The 17,648-nt window shown below is 41.4% G+C and overlaps 1 protein-coding gene across 3 annotated transcripts in view; it reads right to left on the bottom strand.

The window, feature by feature from the left end:
* PLA2G7 (phospholipase A2 group VII) overlaps positions 1–17,648 on the bottom strand; it is a 32,567-nt gene that overhangs the window by 1,847 nt on the left and 13,072 nt on the right. The window contains exons 2-10 of one of the 3 annotated variants that reach the window (XM_054569460.1): positions 15,765–15,904; positions 10,810–10,931; positions 10,261–10,405; positions 8,624–8,717; positions 6,376–6,444; positions 5,737–5,863; positions 4,494–4,598; positions 3,294–3,385; positions 1,939–2,109 (exon numbers count right to left, since the gene is read on the bottom strand). In XM_054569460.1, coding sequence (XP_054425435.1) covers positions 1,939–2,109; positions 3,294–3,385; positions 4,494–4,598; positions 5,737–5,863; positions 6,376–6,444; positions 8,624–8,717; positions 10,261–10,405; positions 10,810–10,931; positions 15,765–15,873 — 1,034 coding nt within the window. In that variant the 5' untranslated portion in view covers positions 15,874–15,904. Of the gene's footprint in view, positions 1–1,938; positions 2,110–3,293; positions 3,386–4,493; positions 4,599–5,736; positions 5,864–6,375; positions 6,445–8,623; positions 8,718–10,260; positions 10,406–10,809; positions 10,932–15,764; positions 15,908–17,648 lie in introns of all 3 variants that reach the window. The other 2 variants (XM_054569461.1, XM_054569462.1) reach the window with 2 other exon arrangements.

The following is a 17,648-nucleotide window of genomic DNA, read 5'->3' on the forward strand; positions in this document are numbered from 1 at the left end:
CTGGAATGTGTCATATGTTCAACTCAGAGCTGGAAGGCTGCTCCCTTACCTCGATCACTTAACTTTGTAGCTATTTGACACTAATCAAAACACTTTGGATTTAAGCCTGGGATTAAGTAGATTAGAAAAACACTTTTCCTTGTATTATTTAAACAATAAGTATCTTACAAATACCGCTATGCTGCACTTTAAATTCACCAACAGCCTACCATCAAATAGAATGGCCTTTTTTATTGCTCATTTTCTATTACCTCCAGGATATTTGACACTTGATTTCCTTGCAATATTTTCTCTGTTTCCTTGACATTGCACCTGCCTCTCTTCCCCTACACTCTGTTCTTTACTGGCTCTTCACCTAAATGTAGGCGTTGCTCAAGGGTCTATGCTCAGAGTGATTCTTTTCTCACTTTGCAGTCTCAGCTACTCCAAAAGTTTCATCTGTTGTATAACACACACAGTCTGTACATTTCCAATTTGTGGCCAGACATCTCTACCCAGATTTCCCAGTCTCAAGCTAAGAAATACCAAGGTTAAAGTACATTTTTTTTTCAGCTCCACTCAATGCACTTCTTTTTTTTTTTTTTTCACTTCGCTCTTCTTTATAAGCGAACTACCATCCTCTTAGTCACCCCTAACTCAAAACAGAAGCACTTGACCCCTGCTCACTCATCCCCGCATTCTAAGCAGCACTTGAGAGTCAGGCTTGTAAAGGTGATACGGGGTCATGAGAGAGCTCAGAGCAGAAGCTGGGATGCTACCAACAGCGAGGAATGGCCCAATGGCCCGAGGAGAGGGGGAAGGTGGGGGAGAAGGGAGGGCGTGGTCTAAACAGCAGGGGAAGCAGGAAAGACTAGGGCTGGGGTAGCCAGGGGAGGAGAAATAGCGGTCGGTCGTCAATGCTATCAAATGGATGCGGAGAGAAAGGCTGAGACTACAAATTAGGCTGCTGGGCCTTTTATAAGCCTCTGCAGGATCAGTTTCAGCACACGGGTGGGTGTATAGGAAGCTAGACCACAGGAGTCAAGAGCAATTAAAAGTAAGGGCATGAAATATCAAATATAAACTATTCTTTCAAGGTTTCTACCAGAAATGGGAAGAAAAAAAGCCTAGTAAGGAAGTAGGTTGGAGGAACGTTTAGGTGTTCTGTACACTTTCTCTTTCCAAATTAGACTTGCACATATAAATAAGCTAAACTGAAGTCCTTGCCTTTCTAGACCTTTCCTTGCCATCTGTCTAAACTCTGCCCTTCAAGGCCCAGTTCTACTCTGATCCCTTCCAAGTGGCCTTTTTCTGACCACATAAGTTGGAAAAGACCTCTCCATTCTTTAATCCTGAAGTCTTTATAACTTATACTATACATTCTTGCCATCTCTTCTTCTCCCCTTGGCAATAAACCAGGTTTCAGATAGGAAAGGGATGAGCACAGTCTTCACTTTGTGACATCACACTGTGAATTCAAAATCCTACCGGGATGTCTTGTTCACATCCGTGACATAAGCATATTAACATTCAAGGGGACCCCATTATAGTTTTGGGGAATTTATACATTCATAATGTTTCCAAATAGGTAAACACGTTGCCAGTCTCAACAGGTGATCTGACTTTTTTTCTAAAGAGTTCCTACCCTGCCTGATGATGAAATACTTCCCTCTGCCCCAGCCCCCAAAATGCGTTACCTGCTTTTTTATTTACATGAAAGTGGAATGGATGCCAGTGCAAATGTTGATTATCAGCATATAAGCTACCTATAGTAACACTACTCAAAACGTTTTAAAAGAGTATGTCTAAATGCACTTAGAACCTGAGATTTTCTAATATTCTCGCTTATCAAAAGTCTAAACAACAAATTTAATAATCCTTTAGTAGCTGATATCTGCTGCTGTTTATCCAGCTTTCATGTGTCTGTTTCAGATGCCGAAATATGTCCGTTTCTATTACCTGATTGTAATCATTTTTCTTTCTTTACCAGGTACAAAGCATTTTTTCATTTTTATGATATTAGCAGGATATTGGAACCCTTCAGAGTTGATGAAAAAGAGGGGCTGAGAAAACCTAGAATAGACTTTCTCATCCACTGGCAGCATCCACGCATCCAACGCAATACCGCACCTGCAGGTGTTCATTGACAACAACAAAAGGAGGCTGGTTACACACTGGCCGACATGCAGGACTTTTGGATAATGCTGGGATTCATGGGCACCACCACACTGGTTGCTTAGGGGTTTTCTCACCCGTATTGTAATTCATGTGAGATGGGGACGTGATTAGCTTTATGAGGTTGCAGGCGTGGAATTATGTAGTCATTTTCTTTAGGAGGCATTTAGGAATTGCGACCTTTAGAATGATATGTAATCTTTAAAATTTTTATTCATTTTTATATTATTTGCAAAATAAGTTTTTGAAAAGTAGTGATTTCTTCAAAACTGTGGGTGTCTGAAAAAATTCAGTGCGTGCACTGTTGTTCCTGTGTTTCCAGACCTTCTGGGTACTCCAAGGTCTATTAATTATACCTGTTTCTAGAGTAACAATGGGAACCATTGCTTTATATTTAGAGGTGTTTTACCTGGAAAAGTGTCGAGGCACTGAAGAAAAACATATGGGGCCTATTACTTGAAAATATAACTAACTTTCTTTTTAGAAGTCAGTTTAGCCTGTGTTTCTTGATCTTTTGGACACTGCTTTATGTGCCAAATGGGCTAAAGAAAGAGAATCCCCTTACACTGAAACAGATCTTAAGGAGCGTGAGATGAAATTTCATGAATGATCCTCCCCGTTCCATATGGTGGGCTCTCCATGGTCTCATCAGTCGGGGATGAAGTGGTACAAGAAAGAAAATGCTTCTGACAGAAGACTGGAGTCTGATCCTGACTCCCACCCAAATAACTACGTAATTCCAGACCTCATTCCAAATTAAAGATGAAAAACATTAATTAAAAATATCCTGCCTATTAGGGAAGTCTAGATTATAAGATGACAATATTATTATGACAATCTTTATGTCACAGATAAAATGTGTGTGCATTTCCAAGTGCAAATGTTAAGTCCTCAAACTGATAAATAGGAATAATGAGGAAGAATATATAGGAGAGGGGGGACAATTTTAATAGCAGTAAAATAGATGGTTTCTGCCTAGGTAAATTCACAGAGAGCACTTAATGGAGGCAAAAAAAATAAACTTGCAAGCCTCAAAAGATCACTTTCTTATTAAGAATTCAATAAAGTTGTATTTCACATGGGTTATCCCTCATCCTTTCCCAATAAATTACTGTCCCCTGTCTCTCTCATTCTCTTACCTGAATCTTCGGTCATCATTAAGGGCCTGAATAACTGTGGCTCCTCCAAAAGAATGTCCAATTATTGCAATTTTATCCCTGTCAACAGAGTCCTATGTGAAAAAGCATGATATGAATTAATAACTATCTCAAACATTGTTAGAAGAACAGACTAAACGATTTTGTGAATCATGCAACTATTATTCAATTCATGGCCATGGATTTTACCTTGATTTCTTATCAAAGAAATACACACATATACAAGTATACACATAGATAGTACACAGAAATGAATATGTGTATATAAACACACATGTATATTTAGCATTTGTAAAAGTTCAGAAGTAAACTTAATGGCATTCCTAGTCACCCACACTTGAGACATCAACATCAGAGCGGACTTCTCCATCTCCCCTGTTCCTATTTATTAGTTTGTTCATTCCAAGAGTGTTTATTGAGTACCTGCTCCGTGCCAGGCATTGTAGTTCATTGTCAGTGAGCTCACAGTCTAGGGGGGAAGAATGCCTGAGGCAAACATGATGGGGTGGTACTAGTGAGCAGATATGATAGATAGCTAACCTAGGGGCTGGGCAGTGAGGTGCAAAGAAGCTTCTCTTGGAGGAGGTGGTGGCTGACTTGAGTTGAAAATTAAGCAGCACTTCGGGTGGTGGGGGAGTCAGACCAAGGAGACAACAGGTACAGACGCAAGGAGACAGGAGAGAGAGTGGCTGGTTGGGGAACAACAAACACTTGACTGGTTGAAGAGCATCAAACACTTCAATGTATCTGGACAACAGTCCATCAACTTACACTTAAACTCAAGTACTTGTAGCTGCCTCTGCTCCCTGTTCTCTACCCTCCACACCCTCTTTTGAGTCTTTGTTTATGCTGTCCACTTGGTCCGATATTCTTCCCCCCTCAACATTTTAACTAAAACTTTTGAACCGACTATCCAGGATCAAGATCAAACACATGCAGAAACAATACCAAGGTATTACAGTACACCTCCTGGAGCTAATAAGTTGAACCATGTGAAACTGCCATTTTTGTGGACTGACCGTTGGCAACTTCATATGCAGTGCAACCTAAAGCATTCCTCCTTGTTGAACACTTTACCTGTAATTTTATTTTGCAGCCCTTTATCCTGTTGTACCTTGTATCACAATAGAAAAGCAGACAATAAAGAACTAGGGGACGAGGGGAAGGGCTTTTTTAACTCACCTTCAGTTGTTGCATATCAAAATCTAAATCTAAAACATTCTTCACTGGAATTGCAGAAAGAATCACATTGAGAGCTTCAGAACACTCCTTTGCTCTTTGTCGCACCTAATATCATTATTAGAAAAAGAAAATGACGAAGTACAAAGTTGTGATATTTATTTAAAAGTTTGTGTAGAGCTTACCTGTGGGAAAAAGGGGTAAGTTGCTTATGAGCTAACTGGAAGAGTCTAAGCAGTGTGTGATTAGAAAACAGCCTACGTGATAATAGAGGCACCAGCTTTGCAGGGTCCAAATCCTGGCCCTGTTGCTTACCCACAGTGTAGCCCCAGATGATTTACTTGATCTCTCTAAGCTTCCATTTATTGTATAATACTGCCTACCTCAGTGAAATTTGGGTGGGATTAAATACAATAACATATGTCTGTGATTTTCAACATTTTTCATCTCATGGCACACATACACTAATTACTAAAATTCTACAGCACACCAAAAAATGTTTTTTGCTGATCTGACAAAAAAAAATAGGTATAATTTTGATTCATTCACACTGGATGCCTATTGTTGTATTGGCTGTTGTCTTTCTTTTTTTTTTTTTTTTTTTTGGACAACCTAAGGGAAAAGAGATCAGTGCCCCTGACTTAATAGTCAGGTATTGCATGTTTTAAAAATTCTTGCAGCACACATCGGTTGAATATCGCTGAAGCATATCTGAAGCACCGACTAGAAAGCAGTCACGGCGTGGAAGCCAGTGTGCTCTATTTCGTTTACTCTTCCCAACAACCCTGTAGAAAAGATACCATTATTTTTCTTTTGTAACAGAGAAAACAGAGAAGCAAAAGTAACTTGGCCAAGATCACCACTGCAGTACAGCGCCACGACTCAGGAGCAGAAGGTAGTGTCTTAAGGCCAGGACTCAGTACTATCTATACCCACTCTCTGAAAAGCAGTCTTTCTTATAGGACTAGGAATTTATCTTGAGGTTTTAAAATGAGAGGTTCTAATGCAAAAAACTTCTGTTATTCACTTCACTTCTCAGAATTGTAGCTTGTCTTTGTTCTCACTATGACTTACACTTTCATTAAGGGAACTTTATATCTCAGAGACTCTTCTGACAGATCTTTGGAGAATGGGAAGGAGGAGTGAGGAGCACAGGTGGCATGTGTGAGATTAAATTAGCAATTAGCAATAATCCTGTTGCGTGTGCATTCTAGTCACCTCACCACCTCTCCTGAGTGCAGCGTACCTGTGTACTTCGTAGAGGGGCTTGCTCCTCCCCTTGTCTTAGGATTTTGAGATAGACCCAAGACTTGTTCCCTATTTCTGCAGCAGACTGGTCGTTGAAATAGTAAGTTGCAGAAGCGGATCCATCTCTACAACACAAACAGAATCAATTACTTACACTTCCCCATCCTTAACCTCACTCTGACCTTTCTGACCTCCGTTTCTTCCTCAATGCTACTTTCTTTTTTAAAAAAAAAAAATCAAATAGCACCCCCAGGAGACTTCTAAGTAAAAGGCATCATTGTGAGTAAACTCAACCCATTCTATCTTCACCATCCCCAGAGGAGGCCACGTTGAAAACTCACTCCTGGAATCAAATCCCGCAAGGTCACTTACTAGCTGTGTAGCTTTGTCGGCCTCATCTTCCTACTCCTTAAACAGTGATAATGGTAGCCATCTCATAGTGTGGTTATTAAGATTAAACAATGGTGTGCTAATATGTCACACAATAAACCCCCTGGATGTGTTAGCTGCTTTTTAAATTCTTAACAATCAAACTCAGTCTCCTTTTTTTCTCATCATGTAATCACAATTGACAATCCAACATTTTCTTATAAACATTTAGGAAAGTTAGAGCCCAGCTACATACCAGTTGACATACCTGTGTTCTACAGTAGCAACTATAAACCCATGAGATGCCAGGTCATTGCCAATAGCAGAATAAATTGTCCTTCAAAACAAAAAGAGGGAAGCATTCAACTACCAGCCATGATTACAAGGTGGCGTTCATTAATAAAACTGGGGCACATGGAGGCTGTTACCCACCCCAAGTAGTGTCCCAGGGGCGGAGTTGGGGGAGGGAGCAGAGAGTTGTGGTTCTCAATGGGGGGCAATTTTGCTGCCCCTCAGGGGATATTTGACAATATCTTCTGTCATTTCCATTATCATGAGTTGGGGGAGGGTGCTGCTGACACCTGGTGGGTAAGGACACTGCTAAATATCCTCCAATGCACAGGGCTGCCTACCCTCCACAACAAGAAATTATCTAATCCAAATCATCAATAGTACTAAGGCTGAGCAACCCTGGTGCAATGATTATAAACACTGTCCTTGAGAGTTCTGAGTTTCAATAGCGGCTCTGACGCTTACCTAGTTCCATGACTTCAGGTAGTTACACTGGTGAATTTTTTACCTCACCTGTAAAGGGGGCTAAAAAAGGCTTTGATGCAGGAGAGTTGTAAGGCTTTAATAAGATAGTGCATGTAGGAAGGCAGTACAGTGCAGTGCTTAAGGGAACAGGACCAGCAGTCTGACCACTGTGTTCGAATCCTGGTTCTACTACCTATTAGCTGTCTACCTTGGATAAGTCACCCACCTTACCTCTGCCTGGGTTGTTTTTCTGTTTTGTTTTGTTTTGTTTTGTTTTGTTTTGTTTTGTTTTTCTAAATCTCTGGAGGGGTGATGCTATAATGGTACCTAGTGTGATTATTGTAAGGATTAAGTAAATATATTTCAGTGCTTATAATCCTTTCTAACACAGTCATTACTGAACATGTCAGCTGTTGTTGAAATGATTGGACAGGGTGATATGTTTAAAAATCATGTGCAAAGACACAGCACTTATAACCCCTTCCAGGTCTTCATTCTGCACAATCTTCTTACATCATGCATTTGGGGAAAAAAATGTTCATAAAGAATAAAAAGGAGGTTTGTAGGAACTATGTTGTCAACTCCTGAATATGCAGGATCTACTCAGTATGGGAAAATAATCTAATACGGGGATCAGCAAACATTTTCTGTAAAAGGCCAAAGAATATACGTGTCCAGTTCTGTGGGCCATGCATTACTGGTCACAACTACTCAACTCTGCTGTTGTCACACAGTAAAGTAGCCATAGACAATGTGAAAAATGAATCTGCATGACCACATCCCAATATAATTTTGTTAATAGAAATAAGCAACAGGCTGGACTTGGCCCTGGGATTCTAATTTTCCAACCACTGGTCTAGTGGAAATCAAATAACTAGCTAGACTACAATTAAAGAACTGGAAATAATTTCTTATTGCAGATGCTACCCAACTTTTTTCTAGCTAAAAGCCACTTTTTATTTTCTGAAAGTTGTATAATACGGAGGTGGAGGAAAGGAAGGCAGATGAGAAAATGTAAGAAGAAAGTGGAAAGGGTGTGATGATCATGAAAACGTGCCCCTCAGATATGCTCTAGGGACGATAGTTGACAACAGACCCCACCCAGCTCCCACCTGTCTGAATCTACCACCAACTGAAAGCTAAGCTTCCTGTGGGTTGCTCCCACTGACGAACACTGGGTAGGTTTAGTATAGGCCCTTCCTGTGAGATCCAGGACTCCTTTGATGAACAGCATCGGGTCAAGCACTCTCTCCACTGGACTGGCCAAATCTTTCTTAGAAATGAGCTCCAGTCTGAGACTCTTCATACACTACTGTTCTCTGCTTCTCATCTCCTTCCCAAGTGTCTACCTGTGTCATGGTCTGAAGGCTCCATCATTTCCAGATCTTTCCTCTCTATCCTTCACAGACATTTCTCTCAATAAATGTCTTTCACATCTAATCCAATCTTGGTATCTATTTCTCAGAGGCCCTGAACTAACACAGGGGATGACTTTGGGAGTGTAAATATTATAATATAGAAAGACAACAGACAAAAATGCACTCTCTCCACTGTTGTGAGGCTAGTCTCCATGAGCTGGTAGGAGAAAAAGACAGCACTAAGACTTATCAATAGATCACAGCCAAGTCTTCAGGAACCCCACCTTCCCTAGGCCAGGGGTCAGCATGACACTTGGAAGCCTGTTTTTTCCTTCTGTTGGGGGAAATATGTTCAGTCATTGATCCCTCAAAGCTAAAATTGTTCAACCTCTTAAACTTTACCTGAATGCTCCCAAACCATGAGAAAAAACAATCAGTGGATATTTTTCCCCAGTCCTCAGAGGGGAATTCCATCTTGCAGGAGTTTTCACTGAACCTACACAACAATGGAAGATTATAATTAGGGTTTTCAACCTGAATGTTGCTGGTTAATTTAACTTGCATCTCCTTGGTATAAAATCCTGACCCAAGGAATTTATATTTTTATGCATTAATAATAAATTCATTAAAAATTATCCTACTAGATACCCACCAACCCATGACCTGAACCACGTGTTTTTCCCTGAGACCACAGGATCATCAATGATCAGTTTTCTTTGCCAACTCTGAGCTGAAGGGGAGACATTTTCCTACTTATAGGTGTATTCAGGAAGGCTGTTTCTTACCTCCAATCCCAGGTTTTGGCAACACTTTACAGGAAATGTTCTGAAAACAAGCTAAACTTCAGGAATATTACACTGAAAGCCAGAATTTTTGACTAGGAGACTCCTCTCATTCTAACTAGGTCATGGTCAAGAGAAAAGTGGAGAGACTACTGACTTCATAGGCAGACATGGCTTTGACCACAGCTCTGCCACTTACTAGGTATAGACCTCAGGCAAGTTAAGAGGAACTCTCTAAGCTTCAGATTCTTTTTCTTTAAAAGGAAGGAAATGATAACTATCTCATATGGTATTTGTGAGAATTGTATTTAAGTAAGTAACATATGTGAAACACCTGTGCAGTCACATGGTAAGGGGCACAAAAAAATGGGAATACTGTCTTCTCTTCCTTCACTTCTCAATTGGTATTGTCATTTTCATCACTTATTTGTGTTTCATTTTCTTATCTGTAAAATGGAGATGTGATCATGAAGATTGAATGGGATGACTGCTATGGAAGTGACTTATAAATCATTCAAACATCATAAGGATGTGGTTGAAAAAAAAAATAACACCAAGAAGATTTTTAAAATAAATGCCAAAAGCTGTAGGTAGTTTTGAGGGGGAAATTTGAAGATACAGTTAACACCAGCCCAACAGTAGTGTCTGGTCAAATAGATAAGGAAGGGAAAAATCTATATTCATGAAATGTACACAAACTAAGTGGTGAATGCACATCTCATTGTCTTAGGAAGAGAGGCTGGTCCCTTGGGGCTGGGTGATAGGAATGGGAGCAGAGTCTCCTCACTTATGGTGAGCAGGAAAATTAGCTCTCAGTCCTTTGTTTTGGATTTGGAGAACGACAGTGGCTTCTACTTTCCTTTTCTTTTTGCCTGACATGAGCAAGCATTTTAGCACAGGGGCTGTTAGTCTCATCAGCTCAGCTGCTGCTCTCGCCACATTATGGCTCCCCCACAGCCCTTAAGAACAAAAACCAAAGACCAGCCATTGAGAGAGGTTACAGCCAGTGTGAAAGCGGGGTACCTTCTTTCCCTCCACCTATCCCATCATATTCAGAATGCACAAAGCAAGAACGCTTGATTTGCTGAGAGGTACCTGGCCTTTGGCCTTTTAAGAAATAGGTACTTTCTCTGTCATCTTGGTAGAAGTTTAGACTGGAGAAGGTCTATTTTGGTCCTTACCTGCCTGAAACTCTTGCTGTTTTCAAGACTTTCTTATATTCTAGAGTGTACAAAGCAGGATTTGCAGAAATCTTACCAAATAATAAGCTCAAAATATTGCCCATTAACCGATGTGTTCCAAGAAATTTACTGAGACCATAAAAATATTCCTTGTTTGGGATCCAAACAGTGTCAGAGTGACCCTCAGGTAGGGATGGATAATACAAGCGTAAGAAGGTGCTCTGTAGAGGAAAGAAATGAATGTATTTTTAGTCGAGTTGCTTCTCAGACAGATTCCAACAGCTATTTTAGTGGGGATCCAGGTGCCTCTGTTGCTCATGAAGAGGTTCAGAGAACTGTTTAAGCTGCTGTCATGATTGAATACAGTTAAAAGTGAAGGGAAATACAACAACAAGCTTTCTGGGCAAAAAGAAAGTGAACCTGGTTTCAGCCAATAAGGAAGGGAAAAATAAAGTTCATAGTTAAGTTCATCAGATGACAGTATTGAGTTGGGGAATGACTTAACTAGCAAAGCAATAGAAATGGCAAAATGAATCATTCTCAGATGATGGTGAGGTCAAGTTTTAAAACCTCTAGGGAGCCATAGCAACAGTCAATAAAAGGATGAGTGGTATTAAAGCATCACCTTAATAGTATACTTAGACATCAAGTCTGTGCAACCGACGGAGTAAGGTCCACTTCCTTTGGGGATTTTAGTTTGGCCAGACATTGCAGCAGCTATCAGAGCTTGAATTTTACTGATCCGTGCTGAAAAACAGGTAAACATTATCTCACTTGTCATTCATTATACCCCAGACTTCATTATATAAACAAATTCCAATCAAATTCCTGCTCATAGTGTCTACCCTCCTTCATTTCTTTACTAACTAGTAAAATGCACAATTATTGAGGACATGCTGTATGCAAGGTGCTCTGTGAGGAAAAAGATGGAGACATAGCTCTTCCCCAAAGACACTTAGGACTATCGCTTCCTAATGTTTATGGCCTTGCCCTTACCTTCTTCTCCAGTCCAGAGCATATCAAAGACCATTTCCCAAATCTATTTTTCCTAAGCATGAACTTTATCTCCCATTTCTGATTTGTGCTTATAACTCCCATTGCATACCCCCACCTGATGTCCTTTCCATAGGAACATCAAAGCCAATGGTCCAAAATGAAACTAAATGACTAACTCCCAACTCCCCCTCCTCATCTTCCAACCAGAAACCTGGGGATCATCTTACTCTCCTACCTCCTTCTCACCAGCTCCCTGCACCCAATCAAGTCTCAATTTTTAACATTTGTTTTTAGCTCAGGGTTATCTCTCCAGGATATCCCTGACCCTTTGGCTCAGCTGCCTCATTTATACCTTCACTGTCTCTCGGCCAGACTGTTGCCATCTCTCCTAAGTGTTCTGTTCACCTTGGAAGTTGGCCTTTCAAACCCATTGTTCACCCCACCCCTGGAGTGATTTAGAACACAAATCTCACCAGGAGATCCTTTGTAAAATCCTTCAATGGCTTCTTGTCACCACATGGCTTTTCTTGAAGGTAGAATGTTTTGGAATCTTTTTGGAAGGCCGTTTGTAGTTGGTATTTAAATGTGCACATACCTTCCTGAGCTACTTCCATTGCTACCTGAGGCACAAATGTGACCTATCTTTCCAGTGTTCTGGGGTTCAACGTGTTCAAAGGCACACAAGTTCAATCCACAATTCCTGGGCGCTGTAAGGCTCTCCGTGATCTGCAGTTTCACTGCCCTGTACTCTTCTCCAGCTTTTTCCCTGTATGTCCCTTGCATGTGCTCCAGGGCTCCAGAGCTACACACTGGGCTGTCTGATGCCTCTATACCTGTGCAAATGTTAGTTCCCTGTGTTTAAAATCCCTGTAGCAAAATCCTATTCACCCTTTACCATCTGGATTTGATGTCAGGTCTTCTCTGAAGCCTTCCCTGATTCCCAAGACTTAATCTTTTTATCTTCAGTATTAAATCAATTCCCTGTATATATTTTGATCATTCTTCCTATCATAGTATATTAAAATTATGTGTTTGTATACTCTGTCTTTCATAGTAGGCTACATCTTAAGGGCTGTATCCATGTTTTTATATCCTCAGATCTACACAGTCAGTGCTCAATAAATATTTGTGAAAATGAGCTGAAGCAAGCTTTTTACTGCCAGTGGCCTGTCATTTCCACCAAGTGCTTCATGGTATTCATTCTGCCCGCCCCCCCCCCACTCTTGGAACTTTATCTCTGGTGTCAAAGCCCTTCAACACACTTGTGGTTTCATTTCATCTGTCTTCTCCTTTCTAAGCCATATTTCATTTCAAGATGGTGAGTCCAGACATCAACATATCCAGACTTTACTTTTTTGGTTCAGCTTGCCCACTCCTTTCCTCGCAGTCTGTTGGACTGTGAGTTGATTACTCTGCTAGATAGACCCCCGCATGCTTCCCATCACATTCTGCCTCTGCCACTAAGACACCTAGAACTACGTTAGGAATGGCACCTGCATTGATATCATAAAGAATCACCCCCAAAAGACTTTGAGTCAAAAGAAGAAGCCCATTTATACCCTTCATATTGGTGACTAATATGTGAAGCGCCCACCAGAGATGAGCTTTTCAATATATAAGTCCTTGCTACTCAAAGCTGGTCCATGGCCCAGCATTACTGGCATCTCCTGGAACCTTAAAAATATAGGACCTCAGCCTCACCTCAGCTCTACTGAACCAGAAAAGGTGTGTCTATTAAAGTGTAAGAAGCACTGGGCTAAGGTCCCAGGTCACCTGTCAACTGGGTCAGCAATTCACAGGCAAATGGGAGAAGGTAGTTCCAAGGAAGGCACAGGGTGAGACGAAGGGACCCTGGGGCTTGGAGCCAGGTGATCCTACTTTAGATTCCAAATGTACCTGTTGTAGGCTCTGAACTAGGCCATTTACTCCCCTCTCTTATCCTTATTTGTAAACTGGGGATCAAAGCACTTGACCAGCCTGTAGGACAGTTGTAAGGATGGTGTGATACATATGTCAAGTACCTGGCACAGAACACAACATCCAAGAGGCAGTCAACTAACTTTACCTGTCCCTAGAGTGAGTTTACTCTGGCTACCCCAATTCAATCCTTTTGAGGAGTTTCAGCTGGTCTAAGATAAACCATACCATTTTCCCCTTGGGCAGATTCAAAATCCAAGGTATCTCCTCAGAGACTTTTTAAAAACACACATAACTTTATTTGTAAGGCTAATGTTTTAGGGTCGACTTAGAATTATAAAGGCTCTTTCTTTCCCATTTAAGACTGTCTACCGAGCCATGCTTTGTGCAGTCATAGGGAGACATCAAGTCTGGAGAACCACAGGGTGGGTCCCACCTGCCTTGTGCTCTGCTGTGCCCCACCCGTGGGCAGCCAGGGTGTGACTGCACAGACTCCCCAGAGTTTGGTGAGAGCCCCAGGGAGCCCATAGCTGCCTTCAGCCACTACCTCTGGAATTGGTAGTTCTTGAGTCATGGGAGGGATCCAGAAGGCACAAGGTTCCCCCTGTGAGATCTCTATTCCACCTGTGCCCTGGGAACCTTTTCCCAATAAGCTAAAACCTGCTCCACCTAAAAGCATCTCCACTCAGCATTCAGGAAGCATAGGTCAAGGAGAAACTACAGGCCTGCCTATTCCAGGACACCTGGCCCTTGAGGCCTTAGGAAGCTTTGATTTGGCCCGGGTTTGGGTTCAGGTCTACAGGGCCCGGTGGCTAGCCAGTGCCATGGGGGCTGCAGAAAGGCTCACCAGCTTGCAGCTAATCTGGTTGTGGGCATCATCTATCGGTGCTCATCATGAGGAGGGAGACAAGGGAGAGGATGGCCAGGCTGAATGGCCATTCTCTAGATGGCCTAATTTTGTGGTTCAAAATTTGTCACTTCCTATTTTTCTTCAACTTCATTTTCATAAAAGCATTGGAACCCTTGGTATATTATTAATCATGTTACACATTTCTTGAGAAATTCATTTGTCAAGTATTCCTGATGTTCATTCCTGGGTTTGGAGATGGGCTGTACACATACCAGGACAATGCATTCTCTTATAGAGCTTTATGTCCTCCATTAATAAATAGGGTATCTCTAGCCCATACTTATAAACCTTTTAACTACATAACCATATTTCCTGTGTATTTGTTTAAAATAAAAGATGATTATTTATATTCTTCTTACTAATCTTTTATTTAATGAACTATTTCTAATAATTTAAAAAATACTTGTGCATTCATCATTGAGCATTTAAAATGAGCGGGGCATTGGGCTCGATGCTGGAACTACAGAGATGAATAAAGCAGTGCCTCAAGCTTCTGTCAGTCCAATGACAGCATTCCAATGGTCTTCAAACATGAGGAGATAGAACACATGTTTTGAAATTACTACTCTATACCAATAAAAAGTGCCTGGTATTAATGTCACCTACACAATAATTTGCTCATCATGTAAGATATTACTTGTTTTCAATCCATGGGAAAGTTCATGAGAAATTAATTTAATGAGGCTGTGAGGTCCTTGAACTTGACTACCAACTCTCTGGCTTAGTCACCAGTGTAACGCTGATGTTTCAACTTCCTGGTAAGTGTTGTTGAGTGAATGGACCTGTGCAATAGCGTGCCATTTCCTATACAAATGTAGATATAAGACGGAGTCCCTCTCCTACTGATGCATTCATTTCCCCAACTGTGAACTAGGATGAAATTTGTCTATAACATGCTGGCTATGAAAGGTCTTCTGCAAATGCTAGAGCAATGAGTCACCCATCAAGCCTGAATAACTAGATCCAGAGGGATCTTCTATATCCAGGTGCACAAGTCTGTGAGCACAGACACTATGACGCCATTCAGAAGCCACCTACATGCTCACCTGAGGAGACTGGATAAAGAGACTGGATTCCTCTGGGATCAGCAGGAATTCACAAAGTTCCAGAAACAATCTCTTTGCAATAAAGTTCCTTCTTGGTGACAGTAGATGTATCTGTCTAGAAATGACTGTCCCACTCTAGCTGCCTCTCCTGGGCTTGTCTGTGCCTTCCTCTCCATTCCTTCCCTCCCACCACCGGAAGAGCAAGTGATGCAGTCCATCCTTATCTGGAGCTCTTTAGTGCATACTCATCCCTACTTCTCTCTGTCATTAGGTAAGAAAGATTGCTTCCCTCTGGATCCCTGCACCCTAAATTACCATCTTCACATATCTCTGCTATCAGAACACCTGCTGAGCATGACACCTGCCTCTTCTTGTCCTGGGTGGAAGCAGGTGTTGAAGTTCCTTCAGAGAGGGCTCCAGGAGAGTAGGGTTATTACTATGTGGGAGGGAGAGTGGGTTATGGGTGCAAGGGAGGGAAGTTCCTCATGTGGCTGCAAACCGAGCTCTCAGTTTGTCCTGGAGTCATCTATGATATTTGAAGAAGACAGGTCTTGGAATGAGAAAGTGGGGCCCTCTCTTCTGACGCAGGTGAACAGAGGGTCTCCATGAGCACCCTCCTGATAAAACTGGCTAAGAGGCCAACTTCTCTGAGGCCACTTTGAGTCTGACAACAGGTCAGCTGTGCAGGCCTTGAATAAATGTACTTCTTACCTGATGGTTCAAAATGAGCAATAGGGTTTAGGTCTTGCCAGTCAAAAGGGTGAACCAGGGTGAGGCAGCTGCAGAGGCAGAAGAGCGCATGCAATTTGGGAGACAACATCTTGGAAGCTGAGCAGTGGTTTCAGCTTAACCTTCTTCAGGGCAGATCAAAAGAAGAAAACACATGCAATAAAGAAGATTTGAATAGGTCGACAAATCAGTATTATTAGATACTAGTAACACGATTTTATGTATTATAAGGGAAGAAGACATTTGGAAAAAATGGCACATGCATTTTCTGGGCTGAGATTTTAATAGGTACTAGAGTGGCAATATCCTTGGTAATGGGTTTGCAGAGCACAAAAATAACACTTTTAGGCTGTTATATTAGATTTTTAGTTATTAGTTTTCTAAATTTGTAGCAGTCTAATTTGACTATAAAGAAGAGCATTGACAAATAATGATTATAATAATCATATCATAATAATAACAACAATCATTATATCCACAGAGATGTCTTGCACATAGTGAACATTCAATAAGTTTGGTTAATATTTCCATCATTGTTATAGAATGATTTTATTGCTACAGCTGTGATTGTTTTTTAGTGCTGACAACATATTTTTGTTTATCTCTATAATCCTACTGAACTCTTCCCAAAGATAGAGGTCAGGTCTTTTCTATTATCCGGAGGGCTTAACAGAGGGACTGGCATGCCATAGGTATTGAATAAATGTTTGTAGAATCCATGAATAAATGTTTGTGGTCCAACAAAGAGAATTGCAGACTCATGATAATAATAAATGATATTACAATCGGGCTCGTGCCAACATCTTATTCACAAAAACTATCTCATATTTGTGCATCACATTTCCTCTTTAAAATTTCTCTCCTTAGCTTTTGGGGTGATGGAAACGGTCCAAGCTATCGCCACCTTTCACTTGAACTTTGGCAAGAACCTCTAATTGGTTTCCATGCTTTTACCTTTGCCCCTGTAGTTTATTCCCAACATAGTGGACAGACTGTTCATGTCACTCCCCAAATGGCTTTATATCACACAGAGCAAAAGCCACAGACCCCAAGTCACCTAGAAGGTTCTACACAGGCTGTCTTCAGTAGATCCCTAATGCTACCCCAGCCCGACTCACTGCACACTCACTGCAACCACACTGGCTTCTGCGCCATTCAGCAAATATATCAGGCACTCCCTGCCCGGCCTTGGCATCTTCACATGTGTCCCTTCTTCCAGGAAGGCTCTCTGGCCTGATACGCAAAAAGCTGGCTCCCCCAGCCCTATGTTTCTGCTTCCATATTACCTTGTCAGTGAGGCTTTCCCTGATCAATTTAAAATTAGAATCCAACCCCCTTCTCCACACTAACACACGCCCTACCCTCCCACACTTTATGTCTCTTCAATATCTATCACCAACTAATATGCATGCTCAGATATTGCTAATTGTTCACCTTTGTCTACTAGAAAGTCAGTCCTGTTAGTGCAGGGAATTTTGACTGTTTTTTTTCTCCCTGCTGTCTCCCCCAAACCTAGACTAGCACTTGGCACACAGTAGGCACTGATAAATGCGTGGTGAATGAGTAAATTCTGAATCCTAGTAGTTTCTAACATATACAGTTACTAACATAAACTGAGCCAAGTTTAATGATCCACGTGCGCGTCAGTCCCACTGATACCAATAGGGTGCTAACGAGTTGGCACAGTTATTCTGGAGGAAGACAGAGACCGGTAAGACACAGAGTTAGTGCTCCTGAGCATCTGTGTGCTCCCCTACTTTTCCTGAGCTTCCTTGTGGCTGGAAAGAGCCATGGGGCTGATTTCTGACAAATGGGAAATTGAATGGAAGTGGCCCAGGACACTTGAGAGACAGCATGTCTTCTCCA

This window comes from Pteronotus mesoamericanus, unplaced genomic scaffold, assembly GCF_021234165.1.
Source record: "Pteronotus mesoamericanus isolate MK-2021 breed Mesoamerican mustached bat unplaced genomic scaffold, CSHL_Meso_final contig_20, whole genome shotgun sequence".
Lineage (NCBI taxonomy): Eukaryota > Metazoa > Chordata > Mammalia > Chiroptera > Mormoopidae > Pteronotus > Pteronotus mesoamericanus.